Source organism: Hibiscus syriacus, unplaced genomic scaffold, assembly GCF_006381635.1.
Source record: "Hibiscus syriacus cultivar Baekdansim isolate YM2019G1 unplaced genomic scaffold, ASM638163v2 tig00112344_pilon, whole genome shotgun sequence".
In the NCBI taxonomy this organism is placed as follows: domain Eukaryota; kingdom Viridiplantae; phylum Streptophyta; class Magnoliopsida; order Malvales; family Malvaceae; genus Hibiscus; species Hibiscus syriacus.
Genome location: NW_024063307.1, coordinates 722,454 through 736,853, shown reverse-complemented (window position 1 = coordinate 736,853; position 14,400 = coordinate 722,454). Strand labels below are relative to the sequence as shown.

At 36.6% G+C, this 14,400-nt stretch overlaps 2 protein-coding genes across 2 annotated transcripts; both read left to right on the top strand.

Annotated features, from left to right (window-relative positions):
• Positions 1–365: 365 nt before the first annotated feature.
• LOC120178258 (G-type lectin S-receptor-like serine/threonine-protein kinase At2g19130) lies at positions 366–3,138 on the top strand. Its single transcript, XM_039184171.1, has one exon. It carries the CDS (start codon positions 483–485, stop codon positions 2,943–2,945), a length of 2,463 nt encoding a protein of 820 aa, XP_039040102.1. The 5' UTR covers positions 366–482; the 3' UTR covers positions 2,946–3,138.
• Positions 3,139–4,554: 1,416 nt separating this feature from the next.
• On the top strand, positions 4,555–7,346 carry LOC120178177 (G-type lectin S-receptor-like serine/threonine-protein kinase At2g19130). Its single transcript, XM_039184113.1, has 2 exons — positions 4,555–4,625; positions 4,716–7,346. Exon 2 carries the CDS (start codon positions 4,724–4,726, stop codon positions 7,139–7,141), a length of 2,418 nt encoding a protein of 805 aa, XP_039040044.1. The 5' UTR covers positions 4,555–4,625; positions 4,716–4,723; the 3' UTR covers positions 7,142–7,346.
• The last annotated feature ends 7,054 nt before the right edge of the window (positions 7,347–14,400 follow it).

Here is a 14,400-nt window from a genome sequence, read left to right as displayed (position 1 = left end):
AAAAAAGTATTTAGTATTTAAGTTTAATTATTTTAATATATAATGATATGATACTTTAATAATGAATAAATTATATATATTAAAATTTTCTATCAATTGATGAAATCTACAATTGAGTTTAAGGTAGATAGAGGGTTTAGCTTTGATTTGAAGGCGTAAACCCAACAGCACCCAATCAATTGATATAATATTTAATGATTTAATTTTCTTAGATATTTGATCCTAATTTCGAAGTGTCGATGATGACTGATAGATGTGCTCGAAAAGGATTGCTCTTTGGACTCCAGGTAACCAAAGTGCCCATGTTCATTGTTCTGTAAGGAGAGAAAAGTGGCGTCACTTCCGCAAACGTGTTATGCTGTAGCAAATCCTTGGCATGTTCTTCCTTGTTTTATATTTTAACCATCTTCTTTATTGTCCTTAAAAATATCTCTCTTGGTTCCCTGCCAGAAAATAGAAATCCACTTACAGCCACCGACAACATGGGGAACCCATGGCTGAAACTTACCGTACTGTTGGTTATGTGGTTTTCCCTCGGTTGCCAACTCTCCTTGGGAGCAGACACCATCTCAGCAAATCAGTCTCTGTCCGGTAATCAAACCATTGTCTCATCGGGCGGACACTTCGTGTTGGGTTTCTTCACACCAGGTAAATCTTCCAACTATTACATAGGCATATGGTACCGAAAGGTGTCCGAACAGACCCCAGTTTGGGTCGCAAACAGAGAGACACCGGTCCGGGATATCTACTCTTCTGAGCTAAAAATATCCGATGGCAACTTAGTTTTGTTCAACGGATCCCAAATTGCAATTTGGTCCACAAATATAAGCTCGACCAGCTCGGGCTCTGTGGTGGCAGTTCTTGAAGATAGTGGGAATCTTGTTTTACGAGATGGTCCCAATTCATCGGCGCCGTTGTGGCAAAGCTTGGATCATCCCACACACACATGGCTTCCAGGTGGTAAACTTATGTTAAACAAACGAACCAATCAAAGCCAGCTTCTTACTTCATGGAAGAATTCAGAAGATCCTGCGCCGGGTCTTTTTTCTCTGGAGCTAGATCCGTCGGGGACCAATTCATATATCATTCTGTGGAACAGAACCAGGCGGTACTGGACGAGTGGGGCTTGGGATCCCCAGTCGAAAATTTTTAGCTTAGTTCCGGAAATGAGATTGAATTATATCTACAACTTCAGCTTTTATTCGGACGAAAACCAGAGTTATTTTACTTATTCTCTTTATAATCCCGAGACCATATCTCGGTTCATTATGGATTACTCGGGGCAGATTAAGCAACTGTCGTGGTTGGAAAGTAGCCAGCAGTGGAACTTGTTTTGGTCACAACCGAGACAACAATGCCAGGTTTATGCTTTTTGTGGGGCTTTCGGCAGCTGCACTGAAGGAGGCCTACCTTTCTGTAGTTGTTTGAGAGGTTTCGTTCCGAAATCGAATGTCAATTGGAATCTGAGCGATTTTTCTGATGGATGTGAAAGGACAACCAGGCTGCAATGCGAAGAAGATCCCGGCCTTGCTACTGGAAAGACCGATAAATTCCAGGAAAGCCCCAATGTAAAGTTGCCTCAAAATGCTCGGTCTATGAGCGTTGGGAGCATTTCAGAATGCGAATCGACTTGTCTTGAGTATTGCAATTGCACTGCTTATGCTTATGATAGTGATGGTTGTAGAATTTGGATGACAGAACTCTTGGATCTGCAACAATATTCGGAGGATACCAGCGATGGCAAGACTATATACATCCGATTAGCGGCATCTGAGTTTCCGAGTTCCAGCAACAACAATAGGATAATTATTGGAGCTGTTGCAGGGTCAGTTGGTTTAATCCTATGCCTTGTAATATTTGCAGTCTTTAGATGGAGGAGGCAGAGGATGATAAATCCGAAAGTCGAAGGTTCACTTTTGGCTTTCGGATATAGGGATTTACAGAATGCAACGAAGAATTTTTCTGAAAAGCTCGGGGAAGGAGGATTCGGTTTTGTTTTCAAAGGAACGTTGCTGGACTCGAGTATCATAGCTGTGAAGCAGCTTAAGAGCATCAGTCAGGGAGAGAAGCAATTTCGTTCGGAGGTCAGCACGATCGGGATGGTTCAACATGTTAATCTAGTGCGGCTTCGGGGTTTCTGCTCTGAAGGTATGCGGAAGTTGTTGGTATACGATTACATGCCAAATGGTTCTTTGGATGCCCATCTTTTCCAGCAAGAGAATTCTGAAGCTCTAGCTTGGAAAACAAGGTACCAGATTGCACTCGGTACGGCTAGAGGCTTAACTTATCTTCACGAGAAATGCAGAGATTGTATTATTCACTGTGACATCAAACCAGAGAACATTCTTTTGGATGCCGAATTCTGTTCCAAAGTCGCAGATTTCGGCCTGGCAAAGCTTATCGGGCGGGATTTCAGTAGGGTCCTGACAACTATGAGAGGGACAAGGGGATATCTTGCACCAGAGTGGATTTCAGGAGTCGCTGTTACAGCTAAAGCCGATGTCTACAGCTACGGGATGATGCTGTTTGAGATTGTTTCGGGAAGAAGAAACTCCGGACAACATGAAGACGGAAAGGTTAGATTCTTTCCAACTTCGGTAGCTCGCGTAATAACCCAAGACGGTGATGTCCTTAGCCTGTTAGACACCCAATTGAACGGAGATGCTCCTGTGGAGGAGGTATCAAGAATATGTAAAGTGGCTTGCTGGTGTATCCAAGATGATGAAACTCAGAGGCCATCAATGGGTCAGGTGGTTCAGATCCTAGAGGGTGTTTTGGATGTGAACGTGCCTCCGGTTCCGAGGTCTCTAAACGTGTTCGCAGACAACTCGGAGCATATAATCTTCTTCACAGAGTCATCTGCAAGCCAGAGTTCACAGACACGGAGCAACACTTCAAATGTGTCTTCTCAGGCTAAGAGCAACACATCATCAATGAGTTCATGAATCTCGAACAGCATCGTCTTCGAAATAAGTTAAGGTAGTTTGGTTTCATCATGTTAATATGTAAAAATTTAAAGCTGTTTTTGCATCAGTTTCCTGATACGCAAGCCACTGTTTATTAGTAGCTGCCTTCTTAATAGAGATTGGAGCATGGTGCTTGCATAAGTTGAGCGAAGCGTGACTTCATAGGATGAGAGAAATGTAAATTATGGTACCATTTTCAGAGTAAATATTATTTTATTTTTAATAATTAAATAGTAGAAAATTATTCCAATGTTGGAGTTTGGTGCATCACTGGCCTTATCATCGTTTAAGTTCAGATGAGCTCTTGCTCTGCAATGTCCTGCAAGAAAAATGAACAGAACAAACTTGTTACATGATTGACAATTTGGCTTATGCCAATCAACGTCAATTGATGAATGGCAATTGAAACTGAAGATGGAAATAACTGGATGACACTCTTCTCTATCGTATGTTAGAACATGTGGTCAGTTTTCTTTTCTGTTTCAGTTTGCCTGCAAATTCGATCCTTTTATATTGTATTTTGCTGTCAATTATCTCGATCGGTTCTTATCAAGCCAAGCAATGTCGGTAAAATATTCTTAGCCTCGTTAGTGCTATTGGTTAACACCATTTGCTGCAAATGCAACACTAACAAAGATGATTATCAACCTTGATGTTAGCTGCAGCAAGCCAAGGCATGGGTTTTACGACTTATTGCTTGGTCAAACAAAGAGAATAAGAGAGAGAGAATTTTGATTTTCAGGGTTTTCAATTAATTTTGGGTGAGATAAATTTTTTAGTATGCTGAAATGGGTTAAAAAGATATTTTATTAAGATGAAAATAACAGCACCATGTCAGTAACCTTACTGGAAATGAACTAAAAGTTTGATGATTGTATTGCAAGTTTTAAAAGTTGAGTGACTGAAATACAAGCATCCTAAAAATTTGAGAATTATTTATGTAATTTACCCTAAATACAACAGTCTACGCTATTTTAAATTTAATTTCTCATTGGCTCGTATGTCAACATTTCGATTCTGTTGATCAAAAGACTAAATTGATTCAGTTTCTCAATTTAAAGATTATATTAAATACAAAATAAATTTAAGGGTCATATTGTTTTTTCCCCCAAAATATATGAGGGACTTATATACCATTATGCCTAATTCTATTATAAAAAGAAAGGATAATTTCTTATCTTTCTTATTTTTAAAATCTATACCAACGACTAAAAGCTAGCCGATAGTGAATTTGGGTGCAAGCAAACCAAAAGGAAAAGATATTGACATCAAGATTTTCTATTGGGTTTGGTGAGGTCGATCTTTCACTTTTAGCTTATTGTTTAAGCTAATTTCATTGATCATAAGTTGGGTTTTGACCTGGTAAGCTCAATTTACTGAATTTCTTTAGAATCTTTTGTGCGCGTCTATAATGTTGGATTAATTTTAGTGCTAAAATAATTTAAACAAGAATTTGGTCATTGTTTCAGTCATATATTGATATAGTCATCAAAAGTTTGATGATTTGAGTAAGAGAAACATGTATTTAATAATACGAAATCATTCTATCCCTTTTTTTATTTTATTTTATTCAATTTTCCGTAATGAGACCGCTGCTGGAGTTTACTTGAGAATTGCTGATCTTACTTTTAACCTGCAGCTGCAATGATTTTTTCACAGGTATATCATATGTTCTTCATTTAAGATTGCTGTTACAATAGCTACCGAGAAAGATAACACTTAATTCAAGTACTCTGAATTATCTTGCAGTTGTAGCCATGAAGAAGGAGAACATCAGTCCCAGCTGTTTCCTGTTTTCAGTGTTGTTCTTGTTCATGTGTTTTTCTCTTGAATCCCATGTCTGCTTTGCAGTTGATACCATCTCCTCCGACCAATCTCTTTCTGGTAACCAAACAGTTGTCTCTTCTGGCGGAGTCTTCGAGCTTGGTTTCTTCAGACCAGGAAATTCCTCCAACTATTACATAGGGATGTGGTACAGGAAGGTCTCCCAACTCAGTATAGTTTGGGTTGCAAACAGAGAAAAACCAGTCCATGACATAAATTCATCAGTTTTGAAAATCTCTGATGGTAACTTGGTTCTGTCGAACGGGTCCCGAGTGCCAATTTGGTCTACATATGTAAGCTCAGGCTCAGTCATCTCTAACTCTGCAGTAGCAGTGCTTTTAGACGATGGGAACCTTGTTTTGCGAGACGGGCTCAATTCGTCGACCATACTGTGGCAAAGTTTTGATCACCCTGCAGACACTTGGCTCCCGGGTAGTAAGCTTAGATTTGATAAACGAACCAATCAAAGCCAAAGTATTATTTCATGGAAAAGTCTTGATGATCCTGCACCAGGTCTCTTCTCTTTTGAGATTGATCCATTTCAAACTAATCAAATTGTTACAGTATGGAACAGGTCACAAACTTACTGGTTCAGTGGAACTTGGGATCAACAGACAATGAGCTTCAGCTTAGTTCCGGAGATGAGAATGGTGGCGCTGTCGAGTTTGGCCTTCAACTTCAGCTATGTTTCGGAAGAGAATGAGAGCTATTTCATTTATTATTATTATAATTCTTCTACTATAGCTAAATATTTCATGGATTCCTCGGGGCAGATGAAGGAAATGACATGGTTGGAAAACATAAAGCAGTGGACTGTGTTTTATTCACAACCAAGACAGCAATGCGAGGTATATGGGTTTTGTGGGGCTTTTGGCAGCTGCAATGAGAATCAGCCGTTTTGTAACTGTTTGAATGGCTTTCAGCCCACTTCTCCACAGAATTGGGATCAGGAGGTTTATTCAGGAGGGTGTGCAAGGAAGACCAAACTGGGATGTGACAATCATAGTGTGGGTACTGGAAAGGGGGACCAATTTTTAGAAAGCCGCTATACAAATTTACCTACAAATCCACAAAATACGATGGCAGTTACCAGCATGGAATGCAAGGCAACCTGTATACAGAATTGCTCTTGTACTGCCTATGCTTTCGAGAACAATCAGTGCTCAATTTGGATAGGAGATCTCTTCAATCTGAAACAACTTGAACAAGATGATATTACGGGAAAACTTCTGTATATCAAATTGGCGGCTTCTGAGATTGATAGTGAATCTAGTCCCACAAATAAGAGGAGGGTGATTGTCATTCCAATTGCGGTTTCAACAGGGCTACTCCTATTAGGCCTTATGATGTTCATAATCATGAAGCGGAGGAGAACAATTATCAGTCCAAAATCAGCAAAAGGTTCACTTGTGGCTTTTGAATACAGAGATTTAGAGAAGGCAACCAAGAATTTCTCTGAGAAATTGGGAAAAGGAGGCTTTGGTTTTGTTTTCAAGGGAACACTGCCAGATGGAAGTATTATAGCTGTTAAGAAGCTTGAGAGCATCAACCAGGGAGAGAAACAATTCCGTACAGAGGTCAGTATAATTGGAAAGATCAATCATGTTAATCTGGTCCGTCTCCGAGGGTTTTGCTCAGAGGGTTCAAGAAAATTGTTGGTATATGATTACGTCTCAAAAGGATCGTTGGACAGACATCTTTTCCATGGATTAGCTTCAGAACCTTTAGACTGGAAAACAAGATATCAAATTTCTCTGGGTGTAGCAAGAGGCCTTGCTTATCTCCATGAGAATTGTGTAGACAGTATCATTCACTGTGACATCAAGCCAGAAAACATTCTTTTAGATGTTGATAATTTTCCAAAACTGGCGGATTTTGGGCTAGCAAAGCTTCTAGGACGCGAGTTCAGTCGAGTCCTGACTACCATGAGAGGAACAGTGGGTTATCTAGCACCAGAGTGGATTTCAGGAGTGGCCATAACACCCAAAGCTGATGTATACAGCTACGGAATGATGCTTTTGGAACTTGTATCAGGAATGAGAAACTTTGAGCCCGCAAATGACAAAGAAGGAACGTTCTTTCCAGTTTGGGCTGCTAGACAAGTGAGTGAAGGCGTGAATGTCCTCAACCTCCTTGACGATAGACTACATGGAAATGTGGATTTAGAAGAGGTGTGTAGGATTTGTAAAGTAGCTTGTTGGTGTATCCAGGAGAATGAAATCCAGAGGCCATCAATGGGTCAGGTAGTACAGATTTTGGAAGGATTTTTCGATGTAAGCATTCCCCCGATGCCACGATTTCTACAAGAAATTGGTAATGACCGGAGCACATATATTTCTTCACCGACATAAACACAAGCGTCAGTCCAAAGGCACATGCCAAGCTTTAGCCGTTGCTACTCCGACTAAGACCCTTTCACCCCGGAATGAGTTCTCAAGGTATAGAAAGGATATGATAAAATCTCATGTAGCATGTCTAGGTTTAGCAATAAATAGCTTAGGTCTAGTTTTACCTTGTTTCTTTGACCCTTTGATTCCTAAGTTATTGGTACATATTTCAATTTCTAATTGTATAGACTTATTGACAATTAGCAGATGCGATCATGGTTTCAGATAAAACAATGAGTTATGTGGTTTTACTGGTTAGCACTATCCATAGTTCTATGATCCATATCGATAATATGAATTTAAGCCTCGACTCATTTACAAAATAATGTAACTTAAGTTACTAAAATCATGTAACACCCCAACCCGTATCCGACCCGGATACGAGTCCGACGTGTCACATTGACTTTTCAAACCTTGACTCTTAAGAAAAATCCCGGGAAATTTAAAACTTTATTTAAAACAAAATACAGACTTTATTAGAGTGCTCGTACTTAATGACTTATTACATGCCAACACTTTATACATAACCAAATACATACTTTGTCAAATACTTCTGATCTGATCTTTTAGTAGTGATACTGTCTTTGCCACTTCTATTCTTTCACTTCTCGTTTCTTGGTACCTATGTGTAAATCACTTACACGCTAAGTCATAGACTTAGTGAGGCATATAAAACATATAATATAACCATATATCATTTCATATAAATAAAAGACATACATATGCAAACACTATCAATAATCCTTTCCACTTACCATATACTCATCATATAACACATATATCACTATACCCAGAAAACACACATAACATCATATAATTCATGTATGTGCATTCATATCATTGAATCATGACATATCAATATGCATGAATCTGTTGTATGATAACAATATACAATCAGGTCATGCACACATGCAACTTACCTTCTTGTATCACTTTCACTTTCATTTGTCTTTCAATTTCATTGCTCATGTATATTATTGGGAATAGAGGTATGTGAGTACATTGAGGTTGTGCACTAATGCTGTCACCACAGCTCGTATAAATTCCCTCATGGGGCACCGAACATTCGTTCAGTATTCGTCCCGAAGGACCTATCCAGAGGTCACAAGGAACCTCGATAACTATCCAGAGGTCATAAAGATCCTTGGCAACTGTCCATAGGTCCCAAAAACCTAGGTATACTGTCCATATATTCCTTAGAACATAGGTATACTATCCATATGTCCCGAAAGACATAGGTAATTCTGTCCATATGTTCCGTAGAACATAGGTAAACCCTCGACTCTTGGCATGCCAACTATACCTATAGCTCTCGTATCATATACTATGGGCATTTATTTATACATTTCGTATCACTTATTCTTTCTCTTCTGTCACATACCACATGTATGTGTAACCATATATCTCATATCATATCACATGTATTATATATACATGTATTCACGTAAATCATTTCATGTAATTCATATCACATATATCACATGTGCATATAAGCTTATAGCTTCTTTCACATATACATGTAGTCACATAGCTTTCTTTCATGTAACCATGCATGTCATGTCAAATAACATATATCATATGTTGCATTTTCACTTAAGCATATAAATCATATTTATCTTCCATATTTCATCAAGATTCTTAAAATTAAGAATCTTACTAAACTTTCAAATTTGTTATAAATCTTTTCTAACTTCATAAATCTCTTATTCTTATTGATGACAAGTCAAATTCCATCTTAAAAATCTCTTATTAACTCTTTTCCAGAATTTCCTTTAAAAACTCATTTTCTTTAATCTTTCATAACTTCTTTATCTTTCAATCTTAAGATAACTTAAGCTTTCCTTAAGCTTAGTTATTATCTAATGATCAAAACCCAACCATAAATTTAGCAAATAACCAACTAACAAAGAAACTCACCTTTGCAAGCTTGGCTCTTCACGTTTGAGAGAAGATGAAGATGAAGAAGATAAGTATAAAACTTATCTCTTCAATCATACATCTCATGTATTATAATACCCATTTATTAATATTTAATATTATCTTTGTTCAATGACCATTTTGCCCTTCATCTACTTTAATAATTACTAACAACTTTTAGGAATTATTTCCAAATAAATCATTGAATTATTCCATTATTCTACTTAATTCATCAAATTCTTAAACTTTACAATTTAGTCACTAACCCCTAGTTTGGGATGTTACAATTCTCCCCTCCTTAAGAAAATTCATCCTCGAATTTTCACTTTATAACAATATGAAGCAATCCTTATATACAGTCCTCTTTTATTACTCAATACATATCTCTTTCACTCATGCTATAAACAATCTAACACAACTTATAACACTTATCTTACTTGATTCTTTAAACTCTATCATTCTCATTTCTTTCTCTATTTATTCCTCATTATCAATATTTCCTTATAGCATAACTAAATCATATTCTCGCTTGTCCACGAAGCAAGGAGACTACTCCGTCTAACTTTTCCATATCAGAACAATGAAGTCGATCTAGCATAATCTTTACGTCATTGAGCCAAAAGTCCGCTTCAACAGGACTCTCCTCAACTTCACCTTTGAATTCAGGAGCTCCTAATCCTTTTAAATCTTTTTGCTATATTCCTTCTCGGAGTGGAAGGAGCAGGAGATTGGAAACGCATCAACACCGCGTCTAACGTTCTAAAGAAAACGTCTTGGTCTTGCACAGGCACTCCAGAAAGTGTCTGTCCTTCACCTTGCCTGGCCAGGGTAGGTGAATTACTACCTTCAGCTAATCTATCATTTCCTGCTACGTCTCGGGAGTTGTCTTGTCCAGATATCTGATAAAATACAATCATATCATTCTATTAGCAAAATAGTATACTTACTTTCTATCAGATCAGAAGTTTTCACTATTTCGTTGGCATGTATACTTTTTAAAACACTTTTTACTTCGTTTTTAGCCTAGAATCGGCTAAACCGTAGCTCTGATACCATTAAATATAACACCCCAACCCGTACCCGACCCGGATACGAGTCCGACATGTCACATTGACTTTTCAAACCTTGACTCTTAAGAAAAATCCCGGGAAATTTAAAACTTTATTTAAAACAAAATACAGACTTTATCAGAGTGCTCGTACTTATGACTTATTGCATGCCAACACTTTATACATAACCAAATATATACTTTGTCAAATACTTCTGATCTGATCTTTTAGTAGTGATACTGTCTTTGCCACTTCTATTCTTTCACTTCTCGTTTCTTGGTACCTATGTGTAAATCACTTACACGCTAAGTCATAGACTTAGTGAGGCATATAAAATATATAATATAACCATATATCATTTCATATAAATAAAAGACATACATATGCAAACACTATCAATAATCCTTTCCACTTACCATATACTCATCATATAACACATATATCACTATACCCAGAAACACACATAACATCATATAATTCATGTATGTGCATTCATATCATTGAATCATGACATATCAATATGCATGAATATGTTGTATGATAACAATATACAATCAGGTCATGCACACATGCAACTTACCTTCTTGTATCACTTTCACTTTCATTTGTCTTTCAATTTCATTGCCCATGTATATTATTGAGAATAGAGGTATGTGAGTACATTGAGGTTGTGCACTAATGTTGTCACCACAACTCGTATAAATTCTCTCATGGGGCACCGAACATTCGTTCAGTATTCGTCCCGAAGGACCTATCCAGAGGTCACAAGGAACCTCGATAACTATCCAGATGTCATAAAGATCCTTGGAAACTGTCCATAGGTCCCAAAAACCTAGGTATACTGTCCATATATTCCTTAGAACATAGGTATACTATCCATATGTCCCGAAAGACATAGGTAATTCTGTCCATATGTTCCGTAGAACATAGGTAAACCCTCGACTCTTGGCATGCCAACTATACCTATAGCTCTCGTATCATATACTATGGTCATTTATTTATACATTTCGTATCACTTGTTCTTTCTCTTCTGTCACATACCACATATATGTGTAACCATATATCTCATATCATATCACATGTATTATATATATACATGTATTCACGTAAATCATTTCATGTAATTCATATCACATATATCACATGTGCATATAAGCTTATAGCTTCTTTCACATATACATGTAGTCACATAGCTTTCTTTCATGTAACCATGCATGTCATGTCAAATAACATATATCATATGTTGCATTTTCACTTAAGCATATAAATCATATTTATCTTCCATATTTCATCAAGATTCTTAAAATTAAGAATCTTACTAAACTTTAAAATTTGTTATAAATCTTTTCTAACTTCATAAATCTCTTATTCTTATTGATGACAAGTCAAATTCCATCTTAAAAATCTCTTATTAACTCTTTTCCAGAATTTCCTTTAAAAACTCATTTTCTTTAATCTTTCATAACTTCTTTATCTTTCAATCTTAAGATAACTTAAGCTTTCCTTAAGCTTAGTTATTATCTAATGATCAAAACCCAACCATAAATTTAGCAAATAACCAACTAACAAAGAAACTCACCTTTGCAAGCTTGGCTCTTCACGTTTGAGAGAAGATGAAGATGAAGAAGATAAGTATAAAACTTATCTCTTCAATCATACATCTCATGTATTATAATACCCATTTATTAATATTTAATATTATCTTTGTTCAATGACCATTTTGCCCTTCATCTACTTTAATAATTACTAACAACTTTTAGGAATTATTTCCAAATAAATCATTGAATTATTCCATTCTTCTACTTAATTCATCAAATTCTTAAACTTTACAATTTAGTCACTAACCCCTAGTTTGGGATGTTACAATTCACATCAAGCATTTTTAAAATTATTTTTAAAGTTCATCAAAACTATCATGGCCTATTTCTTTTCATATCCATGGCCTATGTATGGTAGTTATCTGATTGTTCATTAGGTGGGTGATTACTGTTGATTATAATACAAAACCATGTGAGAGGGGGCAGTTTGCTCGTCTTGCATTGGTGGATTTGAGCAAGCCACTATTGCCTTGTCTAGGAATAAATGGCTTTGTTCAAATGCTAAAATACCACGGCTTGCAATAAATTTGCTATCAATGCAGACTTATGGCAATAGCAAGGAATTTTGTGCCTTCTATTCTAATAGCATTGTAGACTAATGCATCCCAACTCTACCTTCATAGCAGAACAGTAGCGTAAATAGTGGCCCACTATTTCCACTGCTTGTTAAATAGTGGTCGTGATCTATGGTTATTGGTGTGATTCCGTTTCACACTGCTATTTTCCGTTATAATGATTTTCGACTTAGCCACAACCGCTATTTCACTATCCAACCGCTATTTGAATCCTTGATTGGAACATCAACCTTCAACTATAAATCATGGTTTGAGGTTATAATAAATTACTTGTTCATTAGCTGAGCTTGAATCTGTCGCAATTTAGTGAAGGTTAATTTTTTTTTCGTCTTCTTCCAATTTAGAGATATAAAAGCATTCACATTTTGAAGGAAAAGATGGGAGAGGCATAGACGTGCCTTTCTTTGATTTCGAAGCTGCAACAGATAATTTCTCAGATGAACATAAACTTGGAAAAGGAGGGTTCGGGCCTGTTTACAAGTAACATTTTTTCAGACTTTCATAAGTTTATATGATTTGTTTGTTAGACATGATTTCATACATTGAGCATAAAGGCAGCGGAAAAGGATCATTATAAATACCTCCAGCTATTGCCTACACCTTATGTCGAAATCCAGGATTCGATTGCACCACCGTCAAATATGTCGGACCACCGTCGACCACCGTGAATAACCGTCGAGCACTCTTCGAACTTGATTGCACAAATTCTAGAACCGTCAAAGATCTTCTAAGCACTCAAAAACCTCACTTAGATGGAATAGATTTCCAAATGCTTTCACTCAAATGCTTTGGAATGAATGATTTTTTTTTGTGCTTAGCGACATTAACTAGATGAGTATTTATAGGTGTGATTCCCCATCAAAAAAACACTAAAAAACTACCCATTATATGGTACCCTTAATGCATGTCCATTACAAACTCCAAATGGAGTGGGAACGTGCTTGGGAGTTGGGCATGAACCAATTTTGAGGGTTAATTTAATTTACTGTTAAAACTGTTACTTTAATGATTTACATTCTCCCACTTGGTTCATATTTTCCAAGATAACTTAAAATCAAAACATAATGCATGAATTATGACAATATTTTCTCCTACAGTTGAGTCATATCTTCCATGTACCACAATGTATCATGTCTCAACACTTAGCAAACTTTCTTAATGAATAAACCCAATGTTTATTCTAGGTCCAAACTTTAGTGATGTTTCTCGAAATAATTAAATTAATGTCCGCACAACAAATATGAGAAACATCGAACTTGATAGAATTTCATTAAAATCGTTCTTACAATGAAAAATTACAAAGTGGAAACAAGTCTCATAGTGAGAACATGATCCTTAAATGTATGTTGTGGCATGCCTTTAGTTAAAGGATCACTAACATCTACTCAGTGTTAATGTGCTCAATGACCACTTTCTTTTCTTTAACATGTTTCCTTATGACTAGATACTTAATATCGATGTGTTTACTTCGACTTCAACTTTTTTATTTTTAGTCATAAAGATAGCAACAAAATAGTCACAATATATCAGCAATGGCCTAGAAACCAAGTGCACAAATCTAAGCCCAGAAACGAAACTCTTTAGCCATACTCCAAGTGAGGTAGCCTTAAAACATGAAACCAACTCAGCCTCCATGATGAAAATAACAGTTAAGGTTTGCTTGACACTCTTCTAAGATATAGCTCCACTGGAAAACATAAATATGTAACTTGATGTTGATTTCTGTGAATTAACAAAGCCAACAAAGCCTGAATTAGAGTAGCTAATCACCTCCAATCTATATGATCGTTTGTACATAAGCATGTAGTTTTTTGTCCCTTTCTGGTTCCTCAAAACATTCTTTACAGTTTTCCGATGTTTAAAACCCGGATTACTCTGATATCTTCCCAATAATCCAACAACAAATGCAATGTCAGGTCTTGTACATACTGGAGCATACATCAGGTTTCTAACAACATAAACATATAGAATAATTTTCATTTGCTCCCTCTCAAAATTGTTCTTAGGCATTGATTCAAATGGAACTTATCGCCCTTCACGATAAGAACAACACTAGATGAACAATATTTCATCCGAAATCTTTC

Bases quoted from the DNA above. Each gene is read 5' to 3' on its own strand.
- LOC120178258 (XM_039184171.1), top strand. From the start codon at position 483: ATGGGGAACCCATGGCTGAAACTTACCGTACTGTTGGTTATGTGGTTT.
- LOC120178177 (XM_039184113.1), top strand. From the start codon at position 4,724: ATGAAGAAGGAGAACATCAGTCCCAGCTGTTTCCTGTTTTCAGTGTTG.